The following is a 25,578-nucleotide window of genomic DNA, read 5'->3' as shown; positions in this document are numbered from 1 at the left end:
ATAATAAGAAACAGAAAACAACATGTGGTCAGAAAGACTTTGCTGATGTCACTTCCTCAGAGAAGATCAAGAAAGTATTTTAAGTGTGAAATGTGAGAAGAACAAGATGGTAAAAACATGCTTTAAAAGGTAGAAGAACCATTTTTGGTTCCACAAAGATTCATTCAAAGGTTCTTTAAAGAACCATCTCTTTCTTACCTTCTTATAGTCTGAAGAACCTTCTTTCGCCACAAAGAACCTTTTGTGAAACAGAAAAGTTCCTCAGATGTTAAAGTTTCTTCATGGAACCATTGAGTGTGCTTTAAAAAGAAGCTAAGATTTGTTTAAATTTTATTTGCATTTCACACATCATTTACACAAAACACTAAAAGTTCTTCGAGTGTGTGCAGAAACAGACTTTCTCAGAGCAGAACCTGAGCTCTTGAGCTCCAGCGTGTGATTCATGCAGGTCTGATGGCGTTCGGATCGGATCAGACAAGCTTCAGCATGCTATCGATTCATATCAGCTCGTCCGACATGAGCTTTCGTCTGATTATCATCTGATTCCAGTGACACGATCAAAGAGCCAGACACGTCACGTTCACATGCATTTACTGAAATACTCGTCATAACGCAGCTTTCACGCTCACGGTTTTTTTTGTTAGTATTTCACAAATGTGCTTCCGAAGGCCTGAAATTGTCGGTGGAAGAAACAAACGCTACATCAGTCCACACACTGTCTCTAAAACACAACACGGGTTCAGGTCAATGCATCTCACATCAAAGCAGAAAAATGAATGTGCTTCTGGAGGAACTGCAGTTTACTTTTATAACACTTTTTACAAAACACTATTTAGATCTGCAGTTATAAATGCATGAGACTGGAAATTAATTATTGAAAACAGGTCTAAATAAATATACACATGCACGTGTGAATATACATTACTGCTCAAAGGTTTGGGATCAGTAAGACTTGTAATGTTTTTTAAAGAAGACTTTTATGCTCATCAAGGCTGCATTTATTTGATCAAAAATACAGAAAAAAACAGTAATACTGTCAAATGTTATTACAATATAGAATCATGGTTTTTATTTGAACATACTTTAAAATAGAATTTACTGCTGTGATGCGCAGCTGAATTTTCAGCATCATTACTCCAGTCTTAAGTGTCGCATGATCCTTCAGAAATCATTCTAATATGCTGATTTATTATTGTAAATCAGCATATTAGAATGATTTCTGTATATGATTATATTAGCACGCTGCCTCAAATATACAAAAGTCCTACAAGTATATGTATAGTAAGTATATATAAAGTTAACAGCATGTAATAAACGTAGGGCCGAATGGAGTCAGAAAGAAGATCACAATCAGATGACAGTAAAGATCAGCGTGTTGATGTGTTATAATGATCTGTTTACTGCCAATCCAAACACGCAGGAGGAAATGTATGTATTATTGAATAAAGATGTTGGTGTTATTTGAACACATTCACTCATCTGAGCCTCTTCCTCTGATTAGTGCAGGCTGGTGAAGTTGGTGTGAGATTGAAAGATCAGTGGTCGCCCTCTGCTGGAAGACTGAAACAACACAGAAACCAGGATGCCACTATGATAAAACTAAACAATTCACTTCAAAGGCATCAGTCATTAAATACAGTTCACACAAACAATAGATTGATATGCATTCATACAACGACATTACAGTCCATAAACTACAGTTTGCCAAATGCAATCATTTTTTCTCTTAAAGATTGTAACCTGAATCACGCAAACTCTTCTTTTAGCCACTGCAATACATAGATCTCCACATCAACAGTTCGGTCTAAAACAGAGATCAGGATGAACAGATCACAGACGAAACTGAGCTGAAATCAACAGGGAAAAGAGCCAAAGACTTGAAGTGTTGAACAATCAGAGACGAACAGATGAATGAACAAAAAACATGCAAACCCTAGTAATTATCAAATTCATTTAACAGACACGTTAATCCAATACAGACTTACAAATGATAAAAAAAAAACTCATTTCAATCTCTCATATTATCACCAAATGTTGGCTTCAGTATTTTGTCAGCTTGTTTTCTTTCAATCAGTGCAGATTTTCTTTTGTAACTGATTGATTGTAGGTTTTATTGATCTGAGCCGATGCTCCTCAGTTTGAGAGTGGGAAAAAAGCATTATTTGTGGATCATTTTGGCTCAAAAACTGTAAAAGCTCAGATCATTGAGGCCCACAATAAATCAGATCCAAAATAAAACACAAAACCTGTTCTGACTTAAAGAAAAGCTGAGGAATCTTGAAGCCAACATTTGGTGATCATATAACATCAGAGATTTATAAGCAATTTATTGTAGGCCGGTCATTTTTGAGCACAAGACTGTTTGTCTGAAGAAAACATCCTGTGAAAAATTCCTGTGAAAACATCTTCCACCAGGCCGTCGTCACTGAGTTCTGCTGAAACTGAATAAAACAATGTGGGGGGAAAAGTATGTGAACTCTGATTTAACGGTTGATTAATCCTCCTTTTGCCTCCAACAAAGCAGCACTAACTGGGAATCAGACCTTTCTTTCAGACGTGTCTCCACAGAATCCATGAAGCTGTTTCAGTTGAGTTGTAGTTACGGTCAGGTGAGCGTCTCTTCTTCAGCTCCAGCGGCTGCAGGTCAGGAGATCATCACCACTTCAGAACATCAGACGATCAACACACTGGACAAACTGAGAGAGAAGGTCAAAGGAGCAAACAGAGACACCAAACCAGTGTGCAGACCGTCATCGTCATCGTCATCATCATCATCATCATCATCACGAACCTCAACCGGAGCCACTGGTTAAAATCAAAGCAAGCAGTCTGACTGAAACAGCAAAGGAAACAAAGAGAAAGAGGAACAAATATCTGCCATTGAAGTCAGAAAAAAAATAATTCATAGTAAAAAAAAAAGTGTCCACTGGCAGATATTTGTTCTTATTTTGATCAGGAACTCACTTTGTTTTGATAAGATCAATTCAAATGCACATTTCTTTTAGAAATTAATGCATCCAATCTTTATTTTCTATTAAAATCTGTCACACACATACAAACTTTTGTAGGGCCAAATACAAACATTGAAGGCTAAATCATCCTCATCGCCCTCTACGTGGAATATTGTTGCATTCATTTTTTGAAAAAGACTAAATGATTTTCTTATTTATACCTAAATACACATATACTACAATAAACACTTCAAATACGTAAATAATCGCAACCAAATGATTGTTGCTACTCTCTATAAAAAATCAGTGCATGTAAAAACACAAATGTTTCATCCGAATGAACTCAAACACTGAGATTCTGAACGTGCACTAGATAAACGTCAGCAATCACTCCTGAAATCATCCCTAGAGACAAACGTTCAGTGAAGTTTACAGGCCATAAGGATCAGTTCTTCATGAGAGAATCTCAATCACACGGGTTTACGCTTCATCCTCAAACCTTCAGCTGTTCAAGCAAGAATTTCAGATGTTTTTGCTAAAGGACAGTCACATGAATCACACCCTTTCTGATCATCAGACACCTCAGAACTTAATATTTGTTTTAAAAATTAAAATACTTTTCACCAAATTGTCAGTACAGCCATGAAGACAGAACTTGTTTCATGGGCAAAATGAGTTTTGAGGGATCTATCTTTTGTAAAGCGACAAATTGTTTCATAAAACTAAGTTTGTTTGTAAAATATCATTTTGAAATATTCCTTTGTGCCTGCAGAACTAATGCACTGAAGTGAAAATCAGCAGGAGAAAGAAAAAGACATCGTAAATAAAACACTAAATAACATCACTATAAACAGCAGAAAAGCTGCTTGTTGTTCAGATCCACATGTTCAACAAACTAAACCAGTGTTCATCCTCTTCATCAGCAGTGAATATTTCTAATATTAGATGTTTTAGGCAGATTATCATTCATATTTTAAGAGTCTTTACATGAACATTTTCTCCCAATCTGTTGTGCTCTTGATGAGTTCAACAAACATCACATCGAGGAACCAGTAAATCTCAATCTGATATCAAATCAATCAATCCACTAGAATAATGAATATTTATGTCAAAAAATAGCTAGTCATTTCCACACGCCGCATGTCGTTTCTTCTTTGTCTTCAGATCCACGTCCACGTGCTCCACAAACGATGAACCAGAACCAGGCCAAAGTCAAGACCAGTCCAAAGTCAGTCTTTCGACTTCTTAAACTCTTCTGACGATTCACACTGTAGTCTTAGTTTAGTTTACTTTAGTTTTTTAACAAAAGTGTGATTGTTTAGTGTTTGACTCAGTGGACAAAAATAAACAAAAACATGCTGCCAGAAACTGTTTTTTCTAAGTCTAGCAATTTAGTTTTAAAAAAATATGTTTCTTAAAAAACTGAAGATTTGAAAACTAAATCTGCATATGAAATATTTTCGGATGAGGCGGGTGCGAGTACAGATGCATGCGCTGAAAACCGTGTGCTCCATTTCTCTGGCCACGCCTCCAAATGACATCACTTCCTCCTACATGACATTTCACCCCTAGGGGACCTTAACATAATAAACATCACAGTGAACCCAAATGTCTGATAGTGTGTTAAATATAAGAGAATGGGACTGTCAATCTTTAACATCCACATCTCAAAATACAGCCAGTGTTTCTACATTTAAGCAGGATGACGTGAAACCACTGAACCCTACAGACACGTCTGATCCTCACAAACAAACAAGAGACACTTCAACAATAAGTGTGTTTAAACAAAGCAGAATGAGTGTGTGTTTCTACATCCATTAACACTCATCAGTCAGTGAATATGAAGCGCTGAGGATGTCATAATATTCTCATGAGACAATCACATTCCATCTGAACAACAGCACACACACACACACACACACACACACACACACACACACACACACGTCATTTGTCAGCATCAGTCTGCAATTCTTACATCTAAACTCGTGAAGATACGTTTTAGTGACTCGTTTTACTAGTTAAAAAAGTTTTTGCTTGTACAAAAAATGAAAAACCCTTAAAAAAAATAATAACTGAAACCAAATGTATAATTATATATAATAAATGTATGTATAAATAAATATATAATTATTACTTAGACTTATTTTATTGCAGCTTGTAGGCAAGGAAACATTTCTTATTTTCATTTAGTTCAACTTGATGTACTAAAAGAACTCAAAACTGAAATTAAAATTAAAGTATATGAACTATAAAGACTTTAAAAACAAATAAACTAAGTTATAAAAACCATATAGACATTTAAAAAAACCTAACTTAAAAATAATAAATGACACAAACTGCATTTACGTATAAAAAAGCTCAAAACTTAAATAAAAAAATAATAAAAATAAAAACAAAAACAAAAAATTACAGAAACCTTAAGAAAAAGTGTATGAACTATATAGACATTAAAAACTAATAAACTAATACAAATGAAAAATACGAGTTATAAAAAAACATAGGCATTAAAAAACCCTAACTTAAAAGAGCTCAAAACTGAAATTAAAAAAATAATAAAAACTGCACAGAAGTATAAAAAAGAGCTCAAAACTTAAATAAAAAAAACTGCATAGAAATATAAAAAATAAAAACCAAAATTTACAGAAACCTTTAGAAAAATTATATAAATTACAAATATATATATATATATATATATATATATATATATATATATATATTAACTATATACTATATATTAACTATAAAGACATTAAAAACTAATACAAATGACAAAAACAAGTTATAAACACCATATAGACATTAAAAAAACCTAACTTAAAAAAATGATGTATTATAAGAGCTCAAAACTGAAATAAAAATAATAAAAACTGCATAAAAATAAAAAAGAGCTCAAAACATAAATAAAAATAACTGCATTTAAATATAAAAAAAGAGCTCAAAACTTAAATAAAAACAAATAAAAAACAGAAATACAAAAAATAAAAATAAAAATAAATTACAGAAAACTTAAGCAAAAACTAATATAAGTTATATATAAATATACATTTATATATAAACTTAATAAAAATGACAAAAACACAAAATTACTAAAATGTTTACCAAAAAAGAAAAAAAAGAAATGTAAAAATAAAACTAATCCAAACTATTAATAAATAATTGTTCCTCAATAATACTAAAATCCCACTGGACTCTCTAAGCATTCCCTCAAACAAACAAATGGAAAAACACAGGTGGAAAGCAGAGCTAAAGCACTTGTTTATTTATAAAGCACATTAATTCCAGGATGAGGTTATATGGAAACAGTGAGCCACGCCGGGCCGAAATCACAGTGGGAGAAATAGTGCTGCTCGCACGCGCCGGCAATGTGGCACTGGAGTGCGAGGGGCCGCCGGCCTCCCAACGTCTAATTGATGACAGTGATACGTGAGCTAATGAGAAACTCAGGCCTTCGAACTCTGGCAGGAGCGTCATGATCCGCATTTAAAACGTGTCAAAACCCCGCAGGACTTTCAAGGGCCTCTGCGAGATTCTTGACGGCTCCATATAAACGCCGGCGAGCGTCTCCGCCTGCAGTCAGCGAGCAGAACCGAGAGCCGAGCCGTCCTCTGAGATAAACAGTCATGAGAGGTTCGTCGTACTCCCAGAAGAGCCTGAGCGTCAGCGGCTCCAGCCGGATGAGGGTCCAGAGCCCGTCGCCTTCCCGATGCCGCGGGTCCTCGTACAGCCGCGGCCGGACGGGGTTCCAGGGTCAGGCGGTGGAAGTGGCCACCGAGATCCACCAGCACCACGCCAACGAGAAGGAGGAGATGCAGGAGCTGAACGTGCGCTTCGCCGGATACATCGAGAAGGTCCAGGCGCTGGAGCAGAGGAACGCCGCCCTGAGAGCCGAGCTGGAGGCCCTTCAGGGACGCTTCAAGGGGGGACCCACCGGCCTCGGGGACGAATACGAAGCCAAGTTTAAAGAGATGAGGGACCTGATCGAAGCTCTCACCGCCGAGAAGGGCGCGGCTGATATCGAGAGAGGCTACATCGAGGAGGAGGTGGAGGTCTGGAGACTCAAGCTGGAGGAGGAGCTGGCCATCAAAGGTATGATACGGAAGACCATGAACGGTTGACAGATCTATCATGGGAGCTTCCAGTCCTGCTCCTGGTGTGAGTTTCTAGTCTGAGTCTGAAGACCGTGATTAGCCGAATCAGGTGTGTTTAATTAGGGTTAAAGCTAAACTCAACTCAGTGACCCTCCAAAAAGAGGTAAAAATCTCGACTGAACACTTTCAACTTTTTAGGAAAAGTTTGGTTCAACAGAAGTATAGTCAAGTTTTATTGTGGAGTTTAGTTCCAACCCTAATCAAACACCTGAACAAGTAAACCAAGATCTTCAGGATCTCTAGTTTGGTCAAAGTTGGAGCTGAAATCTGGAGGAATCTTGAGGGCCAGAGTTCAGAATCCCTGATTTAACAGTCTCTACTATCCTACAAATGAGGAAAACATCTTAAGGAGGCAATTTCGTTTTTACAATATAAAGCTTTAAACATTGTCTAGAAAGTTTGACCAAAGTTGGCCTTAACTAAATAAACTCTACACCATTTTTGGTTTCTCAACCTTTCACTAAACAATTCTTAAAAGACCATTTTGTTTTTTACTGTGAACGCTCTTAAAAATAAAGGTTCTTTATTGGCTTTGATGGTTCCATGAAGAACCTTAAACATCCATGGACAAAAGGTTCTTTGTAATGAAACAAGCTTCTTTAGATCATCAAAATGTTCTTCAGACCAAGACAAAAATGGCTCTTGTAAGAACTGTTCATTGAAAGATTCTTTGGGGAACCAAAAATGGTTCTATGGCATTACTGAAAAAAAAAAAAAAAAAAAAAAAAACACCTTTTGGAACTTTTATTTTTAAGAGTGAAGAACATTTTTCCCCACTATAAAGGAGCTTCAATGGGTGTTAAAGGGTTTTCTTGGTACCAATGCCAAAAAAAACACTTTTAAAAGGGTGTTTGGTTCCAGTTCTTGAACCAATTTTTTTTCTCAGAAGAACATTTTAAAGAACCTTTTTCAACTATATAGAAGCCTCTGTGGAATAGAAAAGTTTCAAGGATGTTGAAGGTTCTTCAAGCAACCAATGCCAGAAAACACTCTTAAAAGTGTTAATTGGGATTGGTTCCAGTTCTTGAACCATTTTTTGCTCTTAAAAGAACATTTTAACAATCTGAAGAACCTCTTCCACTATAAAGAACACTTGGTGGAATGGAAAGGTTCCCAGTATGTTCTTCATGGAGGCATTGATGAAAGAACATTTATTTTTAAGAGTGTATTGCGAGACTAAAGTGCATGCTCTTAACGTAATATTATATCAACACCATTTTTCATGTGAACTCCCTCTCGACTCCACAGAGGAGGCTGAAATGATTCTCCGCGAGTTCCGCCAAGACGTCGACAACGCGACGCTACAGAAGGCCGACCTGGAGAAGCGCATCGAGCAGCTGGTGGCCGAGATCGAGTTCCTGAAGAAGCTCCACGACGAGGAAGTCGCCGACCTGCTCAAGCAGATCGAGGAGTCCAAGGTGACGGTGGAGCTCGACTCCGACAGACCCGACCTGGCCGCTTACCTGCGCAACATGCGCGCCGAGATCGAGGCGGTGGCCGCCCGCAACGTCCAGGAAGCCGAGAAGTGGTACAAGGGCAAATTCGACACTCTGAAGGAGCAGGCCAGCAAACACGAGGACCAGATGAAGAGCATGAAGGAGGAGATCACCACCTTCCACAACCAGGTGACGGACCTGCAGAACCAGATCGACGGGCTGAGGGCGCGTAACGGCGCGCTGGAGCAGCAGCTGGAGGACATGGAGGCGGCGCACCTGGACAAGGTGGCCGGTCTGGAGGACATCATCGCCCAGCTAGAGAGCCAGCTGTGCGAGACCAAGGTGGAGATGGGAAAATACATGGCCGACTACCAGGAGCTGCTCCACATCAAGCTGAAGCTGGACGCTGAGATCGCCACCTACAGGAAGCTGCTGGAAGGAGAGGAGAAGCGGCTCGGGATCTCCGTCGCCGAAGGTCTGTCTGGAGCGGCAGGTAAAGGTCCGGGTTTGCCGTTAACAAAATGACCTAGCGCTTCAGTCGGCTGGAATACACGACATGACTTTCCGAAAACAGCTGTAAAAGCTGGCCGTCATACTGTCATAAAGTCATAATTCCGAGTGGGAAACTCTTGAGTTCCTGAGAAAATTAGTTGAAAGAAATCATTTTCCCCTCATTTACTTACCAGCTATTAAATACAAACGTCCCAGGAACTTTTGCTCAGACATAAGCCTTGTTGCTAGGAGACGCATGACAAATAGAAACAATGTGTCATAAATCGGTTAAAAGTATCAAACATGTTTGATCCCCAGAGACTGGACGGAATCAAAGTGTGAAGCTAAACAATCACAATTTTCTGAAATCTGTCAACTCAAATTTGCAGAACGACCATTTTTTCCACATAACGTTTACTCGTCCAGACTGTAAATCAAGGTCAAAGTTGTGCAACGCATCCCAGCTTTAAAAAAATTCTTAGTTTTGTTTTAATCACGTGTGTCTTGTGTCTCGTTTCCCAAGCAGTGACAGAAGAGAGAACCACGTCTGTGTCCCGTACCGTTGAGACGCACACGGCCATCGCTTGAAGACTCCTGGAGATCAACCTCGACTAAACCACGTCCCGCTAACCTAGCTGAGTTAACTGGGCCTCCTGAGAATCACAATGAAACTTTGTCTCATGTAAAAGAAACAAAATGTTACCAGACACTAAATAAAGCTTGATTTCAATGCACACTTGTCTGTGTTACGTATTTTATTGTGCCTACAATAGAACGGTTCATAAAGCCTGCTGTCTGAGCTGAAGGATGGAAATATGAACGCTTTCCTCTTTAGGCTCATTTATTTAAGGAGTTTCTGCATTAATTGGTTCCTTACTATTATTCATTTGGTTGAAAACTAAAATTGAGCTGAATAATGACAGTATTGCGTTCTGCAAAGCTGATTTACCGCGGAAATTGTTTCTTAATTGATGAACACTGACTAATACAACTGTAGATTTCTAAACTTCATAAAAAAATAAAATAAATAAATAAAAATCAAGATAGATTTACTTGAGAAGGAAAATGACAAAAACATACATCTAGTTTTCTGAAAAACAAATATCTGGCAAAAACACATTTGGCTTCATGTTAAGATTATTTTTCTGAGCCCATTTGGCAGATAATTGTCATTTTAAGCTGAAACATTCATTTTGAAACATCTCTTAAATCGTTTTGGTTTTTACGAATTGTTTGACATTGTGACCCTGGACCACAAAAACCAGCCATAAGGGTCAATTTTTTAGACTGATTTTTATATCATCTCTAAATAAATAATCTTTCCATTGCTGTATGGTTTGTTATGATAAGACAATATTTGGTCGAGATACAACTATTTGAAAATCTGGAATCTGAGGGTGCAAAAAAAAAAAAAAAAAAAAAAAATCTAAATATTGAGAAAATCACCTTTAAAGTTGTGCAAATGAAGTTCTTAGCAATGCACATTACTAATCAAAAATTAAGTTTTAATATATTTACGGTAGGAAATTTAATAAACATCTTCATGGAACATGATCTTTACTGAATATCCTAATGATTTTTAGAATAAAAGAAAAATCGCTCCAGGGTCACATTTGTATTAAAAAAACAAGACCAATCATTTTTTGCAGTGCAACACTTGTTTAAAAAAACCAAACTTGACTTGCATCACATGAACGCAGAGTCTCACTGCACAGCTTCTTTTTATTTCTCATAGTTTGTCAGATAAAAAACCCATCGTGAGAATAAACGTACAGTTTTCCAGAGTATCAAAGCAGTTCCAAACAGAAAGAATAGCTTTTTCATCACTTCCTCTTCTTCCTCTTGAGGGCCTTCCATTCTCCCTCCTGCGTGGCCAGACTGCCGTACAGCTCCTTCACCTTCCTCTTCCTCTCCGCGTCCCTGACGCACAAACACGACGGCACAATCAGAGACGGACGCCACGACTGACACGATCACGTGACGCAGCTTCACAAACACTGACCTTCTCATGATGTCGCCGAGTTTCTCCTGGGCCAGGAATCGCGTGTCCTTCCGGATCTCCCTCAGCGCTCCCTTAAACTCACGCTTGTATTTGTGCTTGAGCCGCTCGCGCTCCTTCTCCTCCTTCGTGTTTCCTCGCTTTTTACCGTAATCCAAGCTGGAGGAGAAAAGAGAGCGGCGATTCATTTGGTCAATCTGTCAGAATCAAACGTGTTTCTGTTCGTATTCATGTTTCACTCACATCTGAACAACTTTCGGTGCGAAGAGTTTCAGCGGGATGGGTTTCTTCTTCTTGAACACCAGAGGTGCCTGCTGGGAAGGCTCCTCAGGAATGGCCTCTAAGATCTCTCTGTGAAGATCCTGCACAGAAACACATCAGAACGAATCGAACGAGCCGACGATTGTGAATGTGACGTGTGATGCAGATAACGAACCTGTGTAGGGGCGGGGTAACTCGACACAGGAAAATGCTTGAGAAGCAGCGTTCTGATTGGCTGGAAGATGTGGCCGTACGACGGCAGGTCCTTATAGAGCGACGTGCATCTCTTCACCAGATCCAGACACGAATCAGTGACCGACAGCCTGAAACGCACAAACGGTTTATGTTGATTAAATCATCACTGACCACGTTTATTCATGCAGAACACCTGCCAACACTTTACCTCAAACCTTTATATATGTGACTATGGACCACAAAACCAAAGGGTCAGTTTTTTGAAATTGAGATTTAGATATCACAGCTTTCTAAGTGTGCCAAAAAAAACAAAACAAAACTAAAATTGTCCAAATGAAGTTACATATGCATATCACTAATCAAAAATTAAGTTTTGATATTTTTACATTAGGAAATGTACAAAACATCTTCATGGAACATGATCTGCTCTTAATATCCTAATGATTTTTGGCATAAAATAAATATCCATCATTTCGACCCATACAATGTATCTGTAGATATTGCTACAAATACACCCATGATATTTAAGACTGGTTTTGTGCTCCAGAGTCACATTTAATGCAGTGTATCAGTATTTTAATGCATTAATTATGCCTTGTAATAAATGCACTGTATGATCTCATGAATAACTGTAAGCACAGTCATTAAATCTATTCATTGCTACACCTTTAAAAAGTGTAATGCATTAAAATACATAATCATAAAGAATCTGGAGATATTATAATGCATTTTAACTTTGATTAAAATTTATGAAGATATAATGCATTATAACAGACATCATGAATACCTGTAGAGTGCATTATAAAGGCTTTAAGTGTTACCAAACATTTCATACACAAGTATGATTTAAAGTGTTTTACATAAAAATGATTAAAGGAGAAGTTCACTTCCAGAACAACAATTTACAGATGATGTACTCACCCCTTGTCATTCAAGATGTTCATGTCTGTCTTTCTTCAGTCGTGAAGAAATTATGGTTTTTGAGGAAAAATTTCAGGATTTTTCTCCATAAAATGGACTGATATGGTGCCCCGATTTTGAACTTCCAAAATGTAGTTTAAATGCGGCTTCAAACGATCACAAATGTGGTTGTAAACGATCCCAGGCGAGGAAGAAGGGTCTTATCTAGCGAAACACACAATTTATATACTTTTTAACCTCAAGCTCTGCGTGAACTGTGTAATCTGGGTCAAGACAGTTAGTGTATGTATCTCATTTTCTCCTCCAACTTCAAAATCATCCTACACCTCTGCAGAAGTAGCAGGTAGAACAGTGATATAGAATGATTTTGAAGTTGGAGGAGAAAATGAGATACATACAATAACTGTCTTGACCCAGATTACACAGCTCACGCAGAGCTTGAGGTTAAAAAGTATATAAATTGTACTTTTTTTTGTTTGTTTGTTTGTTTTTTTAAGAAAATAACCAATGGTTTCACTAGATAACACCCTTCTTCCTCGGCTGGGATCGTTTAGAGCCTTTGAAGCTGCATTTAAACTACATTTTGGAAGTTCAAACTCACAGGCACCATATCAGTCCATTATATGGAGAAAAATACTGAAATGTTTTACGCAAAAAACAATTTCTTTACGACTGGAGAAAGAAAGACATGAACATCTGGGTTGACAAGGGGGTGAGTACATCATCTGTACATTTTTGTTCTGTAAGTGAACTTCTCTTTTAACATTAAAAAGAGTCATGAAAGGTGCATAAGAAATAAAAATAAAGTAAGAAACAAAAATGGATTTAAAACATTAAAAAGAAAACGCAAATACAGTGCAATCCGGTGTGTGTTTTTTTGTGACATACGGACACAAATTTGTATAATGACATGGGTATGACACAGGTATTACAAGCAGACTTATGAGGCCATTTTTCAAAAGGCTTATAAATCATACAGAATGTGTTTTTTTGAGAAAGTAAAAATGTGCACAGTTTCCTGTGAGGGTTAGGTTTAGGTGTAGGGCGATAGAAAATACAGTTTTTACAGTATAAACACCATTACGCCTATAGGATGTCCCCACAATTCATGAAAACAAACCTGTGTGTGTATATTAGTGTGTGTGTGTGTGTATGTACCTGTAGTGGTCCCTCTCCTCTGCTGGGATTCTGTGAGCTGTGCGCAGTGAAATGGGTTTCCTGTTCCAGCTGAGAGATGCGTTTGGATCCTTCAGAACCAACAGATCACAGTTCCTCTCCTGCCGTCTGAATGGAGCCACCACTGTATAATCTAAAACACACACACACACACACACAACAGTCAGAACGAGCGTTTATGAGACACACACGGTCACGTGAGCATGACGGACATTAAACACCGAATGTGTGAACACAGTAATGAATCTGTCACTCGTGATGATGGACATGAGCAGACAGGAAACACCCAGATTCCTCTTCCTGTTTCCACATGAGCAGCTTGTCATGTTTGAACAGATGAAGGAAAATCTCACTGGATGCTTGAGAATGTAGAAAATTTCCCATCAGAGGCAGATGTAACACTCCACCCCGACACATCACACCGCAGATACAGATTCCTACTGCTCACGTCAACACACTCACACACACACAGACTGCAGTACCTGTGTTGTGTTTGTTGGAGACGGTCAGGTGCAGGAGACCCAGCAGGAAGTTCAGCAGTTCTGGGAAAAACCTCTGAGACAGAGAGACGAACTCCAGCGCCAGACAGCAGAGGATCAAACCCTTACACACGTCCTCCAGAGACGAAACCACACACTGAAACACACACAGTCATCAAAGTCATTAAGTTCACATTAAGTCATTAAGTCTTGGGTGTTTGTCTTTTCATCTTTTAAAAAAAAAAAAAATTTAAGCTTATAATGGTGATAATGATTGGACTTGTAGCTGGTTGGTTTGGTTTATGGTTTAAAAAAAAACAACACTTTCAAAGTCTTCAAAGGAAAAATACTTGAGCGGGACACAAAGCATCTGTTTAACCAAAAACACCAGCTAATCATTATTACACACAGACCTTAGTGAGCGCCTGACTGATGTAGATGAACGCTGGAGTCGTCACTGGATGTCTGAAGTCTGACGTGGGGAACAACTGCGCCGTGATCTTCAGGAGGACCAACTGCACACACACACACACACACAATGAGCTCAGGATCAGCTTCAAGTCTCTGTATCTGTGAACTGTGAGTGCAGCAGCTCACCATGTCCAGATCAGGCATCGGCGCTCGACCTTTGACCTCCAGTGTCTCCTCCATGCTGTGGCCGCCGTCGCTGAGTAATGTTTGCACGGCTTTACACGCCGCCTCAGGAAACATCTGACACAGACTGCAGATCTGACTGCAGAACACACACATACACACATGAGTGTTACCTGTGTGGTAAACATGTCATCCGTGTGTGTGTGTGTGTGTGTGTGTGTGTGTGTGTGTGTGTGAGTTACTCACGGGATGAGTGCGTTGATGGTTCTCAGATCAGGAGGATTCTGGGTAGCGAGTTCACCGACATACTCCATCAGAAAGCCAAACAACTTCTGAACACAGGAAAAAAAAACAATCACATTTAACACACACACACACACACGTTTGTTTTTGTGAATTGTGGGGACTTTCCATAGACTTCTCTAGATTTTATACTGACCAAACGATATTGTCTATCCCCTAACCCAACCCTAACCCTAAACCTAGCCCTCACAGAAAACATCATTTACTATTTTTAATCATTTTTTAACATTGTGGGGACCACAGGCCAGTCCTCACAATGTCAAAAATTTCAGGTTTTACTATCCTTGTGGGGACATTTATATATATATATATACACACACACACACACACACAGCAGCTCCATGTCAAACACCAAACACACTGTGTGATGTGTCTACATATGCAGCATCCGGACAGAACCAAATAATCGGGAAAGAAAATTAAAAATGGTCAAGCAGCAATACTGCAATAATACTAAAATACAGTAATACAGACATATTAAAAAAAAAAAAAAAAAAGGAAAAAAAAAAAAATGACCAAAACACAAAATTAATAAAACTTTAACTAAAATTAAAATGAAAAGAGAAAATACAAAATAAAAACTAACAATTAAATTCTAATAAAATAATTATAAAATATGAATAAGCTCTATAATAGCGTTTGATGTGGCATCTCTGACCTGTAGTTTGGCTTTGTTTCCTACAGCCAGACTGGGATGGTGACACTTGACCGTTCTGTCCAGTATGAGGCGCTGCTGCTGTGAGCTGTGATCCTGCAGGAGACACTTCAGATCACTGTAACACTCCGGAGCTGAAACACACACACACACACACACATTAGCGAGCTCATCTCCTAACCTGACCTCTGACCCATAAACAAACTTGTTTTCATGACAGATTTATTCAAACACTCTTGTACTGCAGGTCATGTGACGTTCATGATCATGTGACTGCGGTACCTTTGAAGGTGAACGGTAGTTCTGCTCTGGCTGCTTCCTGTGTGGCTTTCTTCTGCTCCTCACTCACTGCTGGAGGCTCTTTAGCACTGACCTGCTCTTCCTCAGCACCCTGACCTTCCTCATCCTCATCACCCTCATCAGACTGCAGGTCACAGTGATCATCTTCGTCATCTTCATCATCATCCTCCTCCTCCTCATCTTCTTCTCCCTCAGCATCATCATCAGCATCATCTTCAGCAGCATCATCACCCTCCTCCTCCTCTCCTTCCTCTTCATCATCATCACCATCTTCATCCTCCTTCTCTTCCTCATTTCCCTTGATGTTCCATCTGCCGTCCTGCAGAAAGACAAATAAATATTTAAATCGTATGCAGCGGAAATGACACAAGACCTAAATTTTCAGCTATTGCCACATTTTTGTGCATCACTATTTATATTTTCACAGCTAAATCACACATATTTCTGTAGCGTTTCATAAAATACACACTGTTTCAAAGCAGCTTCACAGTAATAAACAGGAAAATAACAATGATAATGTTAAAAAAATAAAATAATCAATTAGGGAAAAGTAAAAGCTATTTCGAAAGCCATTTTAAATTTGTTAAAAAAATATATATATATAAAAAAATATATACATGTAAACTGGATCAAATGATTCGCGAACCGGCTCCGAAGTCCCGAACTGAACCAAATGATTCGCGAACTGAATCAAATGATTCGCGATCCCGCTCCGAAGTCCAGAACTGAATCAAACGATTCGCGATCCCGCTCCGAAGTGGGATCAAATAGTCCCGAATTGAATCAAATGATCATATCATATTTATAAAGGTGTTTATATACTGCAGTGTTTTTACATTGGTTTTCCTGTCCTGCTGGATGCTCTTCTGGCAGCCAGGTGTGAACTTGCTGGTCTTCTCCTAGCAGGTATGGGAGTTTGTCCATATTTGGTTTCTGATGGAATTCTTTGTGGTGGTTTGTGAAATGGGGATAGAATGCGTTGCTAATTTGTGTGTAATTAGGGCAGGCTGCAAGGAAATGCAGCTCCGTTTTCACTTCCTTGTCTGTGCAGTGGGAGCACAGCCTTTCTTCTGTTGTTAGCCACGTCTGTCTGTGTCTACCTGTCTGTACATGGTCAGGACTTTTCTGAATTTAGGGTTGGTCTGGCTAAGTTTTTATTTTCAGTCAGACACATTTTGGTTTGTGCTGAGGGCATTTCTTTCTGTAAAAAATACAAAAGCCACCAAAAACACACTCCAACTGAATACCAACCCACTCTGCACTGAGCCAAGACAGAGCCCGGGAAACATTTGTGCCCTCATGTCTTGTAAAACATTTTAAATCCTGTATTTACTTTATATACGGTATTTTATGTAAGGTTATATATTCATTTTGTAAAAAATTTAAGTCCGCTCTTTAAGCACCTTGTACAAGCTCAGTAACGGTGAACGAGCAGGTGTAAGTTGCTCTAGTTACGTAATTTTAAGGTTTGTTATGGAGTGTGTGTGTGCGTGTGTGTTTCTGACCTTGTAAGCGAGTGTTTTGCGGTCGTCTTTGTCCAGGATGAATCCATCATTGATATCGTCAGCAGAGATGTGCGTGCTGGTCTGAACAGACTCTTCCTCAGTGTCTCCCATCATCCTCTTCAGTCTGTCGGCCTGAAACACAAACACACATCGGTGAGGTCTTCCTCCTCCTCATCCTCAGGTGTACGGCAGCAGACGTTCAGTACCTCCAGTTTCTGCAGGCGCTCTCTCTCCTCTCGGGTGAGCTCCTCCGCGCTCTTCAGCTTCTCTGACGGTTGAGCCTTCATCTCAAAGCCCAGCTCTCGCACCATCATGTCGTACTGGTCCAGCTGAAACACAAACACACATACACACGTGTCAGAGTGAGGCAGAGCAGCACACACTCAACAACAGCATCAGTGTTTGGACGCAGCTGTTTCAGTACCTTGGGTTTGTCCGTGTCGTCCTTGCTCTCTGCTTTGGGGGTTTTGTGGGACAGAAGGTTCTGGATGGATTTCCATTCCTGATCCAGTTTCTCCGTGAGCTCCTGCGCCTCCTCCTTCTGCGTCTGACGCTCACGCTGAGAACATCAGCAGCATCAGCATTAACAAACTGTTCACAACTATAACAAGAACATTTCTCTCTAACTCTACAACTACAATGAGAAACAATATTGTTTGAATCACTTTCAGAGCTATTTTTTTTCCAGCTAATAAATGATAATGAGCATTTACAGTGGCGGGCGACTAAACTGTCACTCATATAGTTTATCGTTATCACTGCAGATATTGTTACAATTATTGCTAGAGTTGTCAGTATAGTCATGATTACAGATGTCACAGTTATTGTTACAGCTATCGTTAGTTACTGTTCATGTGACAGCTGTCATTATACTTATCATTACAGTTATTGTTGCAGATGTTATGTTATCATTATTAGTTAATGTTACCGGTGGTACAGTTAACACAGTTAATAGTTGTAGTTATTGTGACAGTTGTTGTTAAAGTTATCCTTCCAGATGTTGTTAGAGCTATCATTACAGATACTGTTACAATTATTGTTAAAGCTGTCAGTATAGTCATGGTTATTGTCATGTCATAGTTATTGTTACACTATCATTAGTTATAGTTACAGTTATTGTTGCAGATGTTGTAGTTATCATTAGTTATTGTTACAGTTGTCATTATAGTTAAATGTTACTGATGTTACAATTATCACACATTTGTAGCATTTGTTAAAGTTGTTGTTAAAGTTATCGTTCCAGATGTTGGTATAATTATCGTCACAGCTATTGTTAGAGATACTGTTACAGCCATTGTTATACTTGTTGCACGTTACAGTTATCATTACAGCTATTGTATCAGCTGTTATAGTTATTGTTACAGATATTGTTACAATTATTGTTAAAGCTGTCAGTGTAGTCATGGTTAAAGATGTTACAGTAATTGTTACAACTATCGTTAGTTAAAGGTAATGTTACAGCTGTCATTATACTTGTTGCAGATGTTGTTATAATTATCATTACAGTTATTGTTACAGTTGTCATTATAGTTAATGTTACAATTATTTTAACATTTGTAGAGTTATCATTCCAGATGTTGTTAAAATTATTGTTACAGCTGCTGTTAGAGTTATCATTACAGCTATTGTATCAGCTGATATTGTTACATATATTGTTACAGCTGTCAGTTGTCATGGTTACAGATGTCACAGTTATTGTTACAGCTATCATTAGTTATAGATATCATTGCAGCTCTCATTATACTTATTGTCATAGTTATTGTTACAGATGTTGTTATGGTTATTATTACAGTTATCATTTCAGTTGTCATTAAAGTTAATGTTACCTATGTTACGATTATTATCACAGTTGTAGTTATTGTTACAGTTGTTGTTAAAGTTATCAGTACAGCTGTTGTTATATTTATGTTAAAGCTTTTGTAAAAGTTACCATTCCACATGTTGTTAAAGTTATTGTTACAGCTGTCAGTATAATTATTGCTAGAAATATTGTTATAGCTGTTGTTATTCTTGTTGCTTACGTTGTTACAGTTATCATTAGTTGTTACAGTTTTTACAATTATCTTAATATTATTACAGCTATTGTAACAGCTGTTATAGTTATTATTACAGATGCTGTTATAGATATTACACCTATAATTATAGTTAACATTACAGCTGTCATCATAATTACTATATTTATTAACTACTGTTAACACTACTATTATAGTTATCGTTACAGCTCTCGTTATGTTAATGCTACAGCTATCGTTATAATTAGCATTAGAGCTGTACTTAAGGTACTTACAGGTTTTGTTTAGTTATCGTTACAGTTATAGTTAATATTGCAAGTATCATAGCTAATCACTACAGGTATCACTAGTCATTACAGCCTCTGTTAGAGTTATCATACAGTTATGGTTGTAGATATCATACAGTTACTGTTAAAAGTTTGTGGTGTGAACAGGTCTTAAACCCAATAACAGAATGAAGTGCAATCAGAGTAACGTTTATTATTTGAGGAAACACTTTCTGACCTTCTCCTGTTTGGATTTGATGATGAGCTCCTCGATCAGCTCCTGCCGTGATTTGGGTTTGTGTTGTTCTTCATCTTCATCTCCTCCGCTCTTCTTCTTCAGCAAACCTCCACCGCCGCCGAAATGTGTGGCGGTCAGTTCAGCTGCAGAAACACCCATCATCACGTCACTTACACTGATTCACTATTGACAAGCGATGGTTAGCACAGCTCTGGTGTCTCAGAGAACATGTTCAACCGTGTCACCTGACAGCAGGCCCTTCTCCTCAGAGTCGCTGTCGCTGTCAATCACATCCGTCATCTTCTCCATCTCCGCCAGAGACTGGCCGTAATGGGTGAGCTCCTCTTCCTCATTCAGATTATACATGTCCTTCTTGTCATGAGTGCGCTGCACACACACACACACACACACACACACGTCTGGTTTATTATCCTTGTGGGGACTCTCCATAGGCGCAATGGTTTTTATACTGTCCACACTGTATTTTCTATCCCCTTACCCTAACCCTACCCCTAAACCTAACCCTTACAGAAACCTTTCTGCATTTTTACTTTCTCAAAAAATCTCATTCTGTATGATTTATAAGCTTTTGTACCCATGGGGACCACAAGCCAGTCCCCACAATGTCAAAAATGTCAGGTTTTACTGTCCTTGTGGGGACATTTGGTCCCCACAATGTAGCAAAAACAAGTACACACACACACACATCAGTAATGATCATTAATGCTGCAGCACATGTGATGCATGACTGTGATGTTGTACCTGTCTCTCCAGCGTGAATCTCTGCAGGATTTTCTCCTCAGGTGTGATTTTATTGTCATATTCACCGAAGCGTCTGTCGATGAACTTGTTACTTTTGTCCTTCAGTCTGAACTCCTTCAGGAGCGTCTCCTTCCTCTGAGGAACCAAACACACACTCACATATGAATCACAACTGAAGAATTCTATAGTGATCAGTGATGGGAATAACAGCGTTATAAATAAACGGCGTTACTAACGGCGTTATTTTTTCAGTAACAAGTAATCAAACGAATTACTGTTTTCTACGTTACAACGCCGTTACCATTACTGCCAATAAAATACGGCGTTACTATCATTTATTATAATATCATCATAATTGTATTTTTCAGTTCATCTGAATGTATTTGACGAGCTGTAAACTCTAGTGCGAAGGCACACGACTCGCTGTCACTTTGTCTCACACACACGCAAAGAAAGATACAGAGCGACAGAGTCTCATACCATGCAGAACTGACGCGCTACGTGTAAACGATATTCTTTGTTGTATTTTCCTCTCAAAACAACGGAGCTCCTTCGGAATTCTTCAGCTTTTAAGAACTGCCGGTTTCTCCGGTAGTAGGCGGAACTAATGTGCAAACAGCAATCTCATTGGCTGGCGCTCACCTATTATCGTCCCTGTTTTGATTACAGCAAATCAGTTCGAGCGAACGCAGACAACGTGATTAATATTCATGAACCCAGCAGCTCATTAAACCTTAGTGTGTTTAATATTGTTATTAATAGTAGAATTCGTGGTAGTAACAAGACGTTCACAGAAACACTAAATTACAAACCATATCAGCACCAGTCCTGAGTTCAGTCAACATGACAAACATGCATTCATACATGCTTATTCTAATTACTAAAGTTCTAATGGCTAAAGTTGAATGCTAATTATAATTATAATATTATATCAGATATTTAATATTAGTCTGGTGAGTAAACTAAAAATCTAATTAATTTCATTAAAATTTAATTCATTTAACATATTTAATATTGGGGTCATCCAAGTTATTTAATATATTTACTTTTTTTTTAAAAAAAAGCAACACAATAGTTACTTTGCCTGGTAATTAGTTACTTTTATAATGATGTAACGCTGTTACTAACTCAGTTACTATTTGTAAGAAGTAACTAGTAACTATAACTAATTACTTTGGTAAAGGTACGTGCCCAGCACTGGCAGTGATACAGTGACGGTTTGAGCGCAGTGTTTACTCGAGAATACCGTGGTACTACAACAGACACGTGACTGTTTTTTACCTTCTGAATGGCTTTGGATCTCGACACCCCCGGCAGACCCACATCATGTTTGCTCTTGCGGCCCAAAACATCGAACTTCTTGCGGTTGATTTTCACCTCAAACGGGTTTTTCTGAATCTCCGGAGCCGCTTTAGACTTGCGGACTTTATCAGACAAACCGCGGCTGAACTTCTGCTGTTTCCTCATCGTTAAACGCTCTGATCAGACACTAAACAGAAGATCGATTTAATGATTCAATCACACAAACATAGTGGTTAAAACGAGCTTTGAATCCCGACAGCGTTTCGTCCGTTCATCATCACAAACTCACACGCTGCGCACACGAGCACAGAAACACACGCGCGGAGGACAGACGCTGATTGGATGATGATCGCCTCCTGCGGACGGGAGAGGAACTGCACACAAACACCGCTGCAGTGGTATTTTAGCAGCATTGATAAACTATTTTTGTTTTTTATTAGGACTGGCAAACGATTAATCGCATACAAAAAAAATGAGTTTGCCTAATATGTCTGTGTACTGTGTGTAAATATTATGTATATATAAATACAAGCACATTCATGTATATATAAGAAATATTTACAAGTATATGTATTATAATTCAATTCAATTCAAATGTATTTGTATAGCGCTTTTCACGATACATATCGTTGCAAAGCAACTTTACACCAAACTGACATTTTTACAATATATGTAGTAGTAGCTTGATGTACATATGGCAGAGATGTGTGGTAAAGATCAATTAATGACGTAATCAAACAGACAAAGAACACTATAAATTAGTAGCAGAATTCGGTAGTGCTGTATGTTTTCAGGGTTGGCATCATCTGAAGTCCTCTGTGGGGTTGGCATCTTCTCTTCTTAAATGTTCTGGATCCACACTGGAGCTTGTGAATTCCTCGTTACCATGGGATGTCAATCCCACGGCAGAAACAGAGAGCAAATAGGAACATAATTAGCGTAGCTGCTGTTCAAACTAAGAAAAGGAAGATTTGTTAAACCAGAGCTAAAAGATTAATAATGAACATCTGATCAGATATAACTGCAGGAAAAGTTTATGAGATGCATTATTTGAATGCTTGGCTAAAAAGATGTGTCTTTAATCTAGATTTAAGCAGAGAGAGTGTGTCTGAACCCCGAATGTTATCTGGAAGGCTGTTCCAGAGTTTGGGAGCCAAATGTGAAAAAGCTCTACCTCCTTTAGTGGACTTTGCTATCCTAGGTACTACCAACAGTCCAGAGTTTTGTGACCTTAGGGAGCGTGATGGATTGTAGCGTGGTAGAAGACTAGTTAGGTACGCAGGAGCTAAACCGTTAAGTGCCTTATAGGTAAGAAGTGCGATTTTGTAGCTGATGTGGAACCTAATAGGTAGCCAGTGCAGAGACTTTAAAATTGGGGTAATATGATCATATTTTCTTGACCTGGTAAGGACTCTAGCAGCTGCATTTTGGACGATCTGTAGCTTGTTTATTGAAGATGCAGGACAAACACCTGTAGTGCATTACAATAGTCCAGTCTAGAGGTCATGAATGCATGAACTAGCTTTTCTGCATCAGAAACAGGTCACATGTTTCGCAGCTTGGCAATGTTTCTAAGATGGAAGAATGCTGTTTTTGTAACATGAGAAATATGATTTTCAAAAGACAAGTTGCTGTCTAATATAACACCCAGGCTTTTGACTGTAGTGGAAGTAACAGTACATCCGTCTAGTTGTAAATTGTAAGTCAAAAGATTCTGTGTATTGTTTTTAGGTCCAGTAAGTAATATCTCTGTCTTATCTGAATTTAATAGCAGAAAATTATTGGTCATCCAATCTTTTACATTTTTAACACATTCTGTTAACTTCGATAATTCAGAAGTGTCATCTGGTCTTGTTGAGATATATAGTTGAGTATCATCAGCATAACATTGGAAACTAATCCCGTGTTTTCTAATAATATTACCAAGGGGCAGCAAGTATATTGAAAATAGTAGAGGACCTAGAACAGATCCTTGTGGCACTCCCTACTTTACTGGTGATAACTGAGATCACTCCCCATTTATATAAACAAAGTGGTAGCGATCAGACAGGTAGGATCTAAACCATTTTAAAGCCTGCCCTTGGATACCTGCATAATTTTGTAGTCGATCTATTAGTATGTCATGATCTATAGTGTCGAACGCAGCACTAAGATCAAGTAAAACTAGCAGTGAGATGCAGCCTTGGTCTGACGCAAGAAGCAAGTCATTAGTGATTTTAACAAGTGCAGTTCTGTGCTGTGATGGGGCCTGAAACCTGACTGAAATTCTTCATAGATATCTTTTTTTTTTTTTGCAGGAATGAGCACAGTTGAGCAGATACAACTTTCTCTAAAATTTTAGACATAAATGGAAGATTAGAAATGGGTCTGTAATTTGCCAGTTCACAAGGGTCTAGTTGTGGTTTCTTAATAAGAGGCTTAATAACCGCCAGCTTGAATGGTTTAGGGACGTGACCTAAAGATAACGATGATTATAATTTTATAGAATTTATATTACATATATAAATAAAAATATTTTGTACACAATAACATATTTCTCTTAAATATATACATTAATTTGTGTGTATTTATATATACATAATAATTACACAGTACACACACATATATTAACTCAAACTATTATTTTGTATGCAATTATTTGCGATTAATCGTTTGCTAGCCCTTTTTTTTATTCATATTTTGAATTAGATGTCAGTTTTATATTTTAGCATCGTTGAAATACTATTATAGTTTTTTGTCCTTGTTTTGAATTAGATGTAATTTTTATATTTTTGTTTTCACCGTAAGTTTTAGTAATTTTGATGTTTTATCATTTTATAAATTAAATGTCTTTAGTAATTTGCATTTATTACATCATAGTTTTAGTTATGTAAGTACTTCAGGTCAAAACTAAACAAAAATGAGAAATAAATAGCTGAAATAAGTAATATATTTTTTTATTGTTTTAGTTCAGGTAACAAAAATGTTTTTTATTGGTTTTAATAGTAGTTAATGATAACAGCCCTGCTCCACTGCTAGAACTCATTACAGTTTCTTTAAAAATAGAATGAAAAACAGTGCAGAAATCAAATTTTATTTTTTATCTCGTAGTGGGAACAGACTTCATTATTAAATGAAAGAATATCTTTTTAATTAATAAAAAAAAAACGAATGTGACAATAAAATACAGCTAATCACATTTCCAAATCTTTTATTGTGGAAAATGAACCTCCAGTTGTTCAGCAGAGGCAGCAGGGGTCGCAGTGATCACATGTGTGTGTGTGTGTGTGTGTGTGTTGATGATGATGATGATGATGTCACTGCAGTGATGTCACTGTATTGAGCAGCTCACCTCAAGCCAAAGAAATTAACACACATTTCTTTACTTTTCTGGTTTGCAGTTTATTTGCTGCTCTGCAAGAACTCTCTCTCTCACACACACACACACACACACACACACACACAGAGACTCTCCAGATGTTTCACCACACAGTGTGTGTGTGTGTGTGTGTGTGTGTGTGTGTGTGCGTTTGTGAGTCTGTAATCTAGACCAGACTCATGCATTTACCCGTTTGCTAATTGCAATGGAAGCCTGCTGGTC

At 38.1% G+C, this 25,578-nt stretch overlaps 2 protein-coding genes across 3 annotated transcripts; one reads left to right on the top strand and one right to left on the bottom strand.

Moving 5' to 3' along the window:
• Positions 1-6,526: 6,526 nt before the first annotated feature.
• Positions 6,527-9,772, top strand: LOC127162108 (vimentin). Of its 2 annotated transcripts, none has more exons than XM_051104895.1 (3): positions 6,527-7,040; positions 8,351-9,031; positions 9,557-9,772. In XM_051104895.1, the coding sequence occupies exons 1-3, from the start codon at positions 6,575-6,577 to the stop codon at positions 9,616-9,618; spliced, it is 1,209 nt and encodes a 402-aa protein (XP_050960852.1). In that variant the 5' UTR covers positions 6,527-6,574; the 3' UTR covers positions 9,619-9,772. The 2 variants fall into 2 exon arrangements, with proteins under 2 accessions (XP_050960852.1, XP_050960851.1); XM_051104894.1 differs by having other exon boundaries at positions 9,554-9,772.
• Positions 9,773-10,716: 944 nt separating this feature from the next.
• Positions 10,717-22,341, bottom strand: nop14 (NOP14 nucleolar protein homolog (yeast)). Its single transcript, XM_051104893.1, has 18 exons — positions 21,978-22,341; positions 20,697-20,831; positions 20,180-20,321; positions 19,935-20,077; positions 17,843-17,977; positions 17,625-17,747; positions 17,419-17,550; positions 15,896-16,232; positions 15,617-15,747; positions 14,902-14,987; positions 14,659-14,794; positions 14,475-14,576; positions 14,065-14,218; positions 13,565-13,715; positions 11,466-11,613; positions 11,273-11,391; positions 11,033-11,188; positions 10,717-10,950 (listed from the first exon to the last, which is right to left on the bottom strand). Exons 1-18 carry the CDS (start codon positions 22,161-22,163, stop codon positions 10,854-10,856), a joined length of 2,613 nt encoding a protein of 870 aa, XP_050960850.1. The 5' UTR covers positions 22,164-22,341; the 3' UTR covers positions 10,717-10,853.
• Positions 22,342-25,578: the final 3,237 nt, after the last annotated feature.

Source organism: Labeo rohita, unplaced genomic scaffold (genome assembly GCF_022985175.1).
Source record: "Labeo rohita strain BAU-BD-2019 unplaced genomic scaffold, IGBB_LRoh.1.0 scaffold_84, whole genome shotgun sequence".
In the NCBI taxonomy this organism is placed as follows: domain Eukaryota; kingdom Metazoa; phylum Chordata; class Actinopteri; order Cypriniformes; family Cyprinidae; genus Labeo; species Labeo rohita.
The sequence above is the reverse complement of the archived record's forward strand: the minus strand, read 5'-3'. Positions and strand labels throughout refer to the sequence as shown.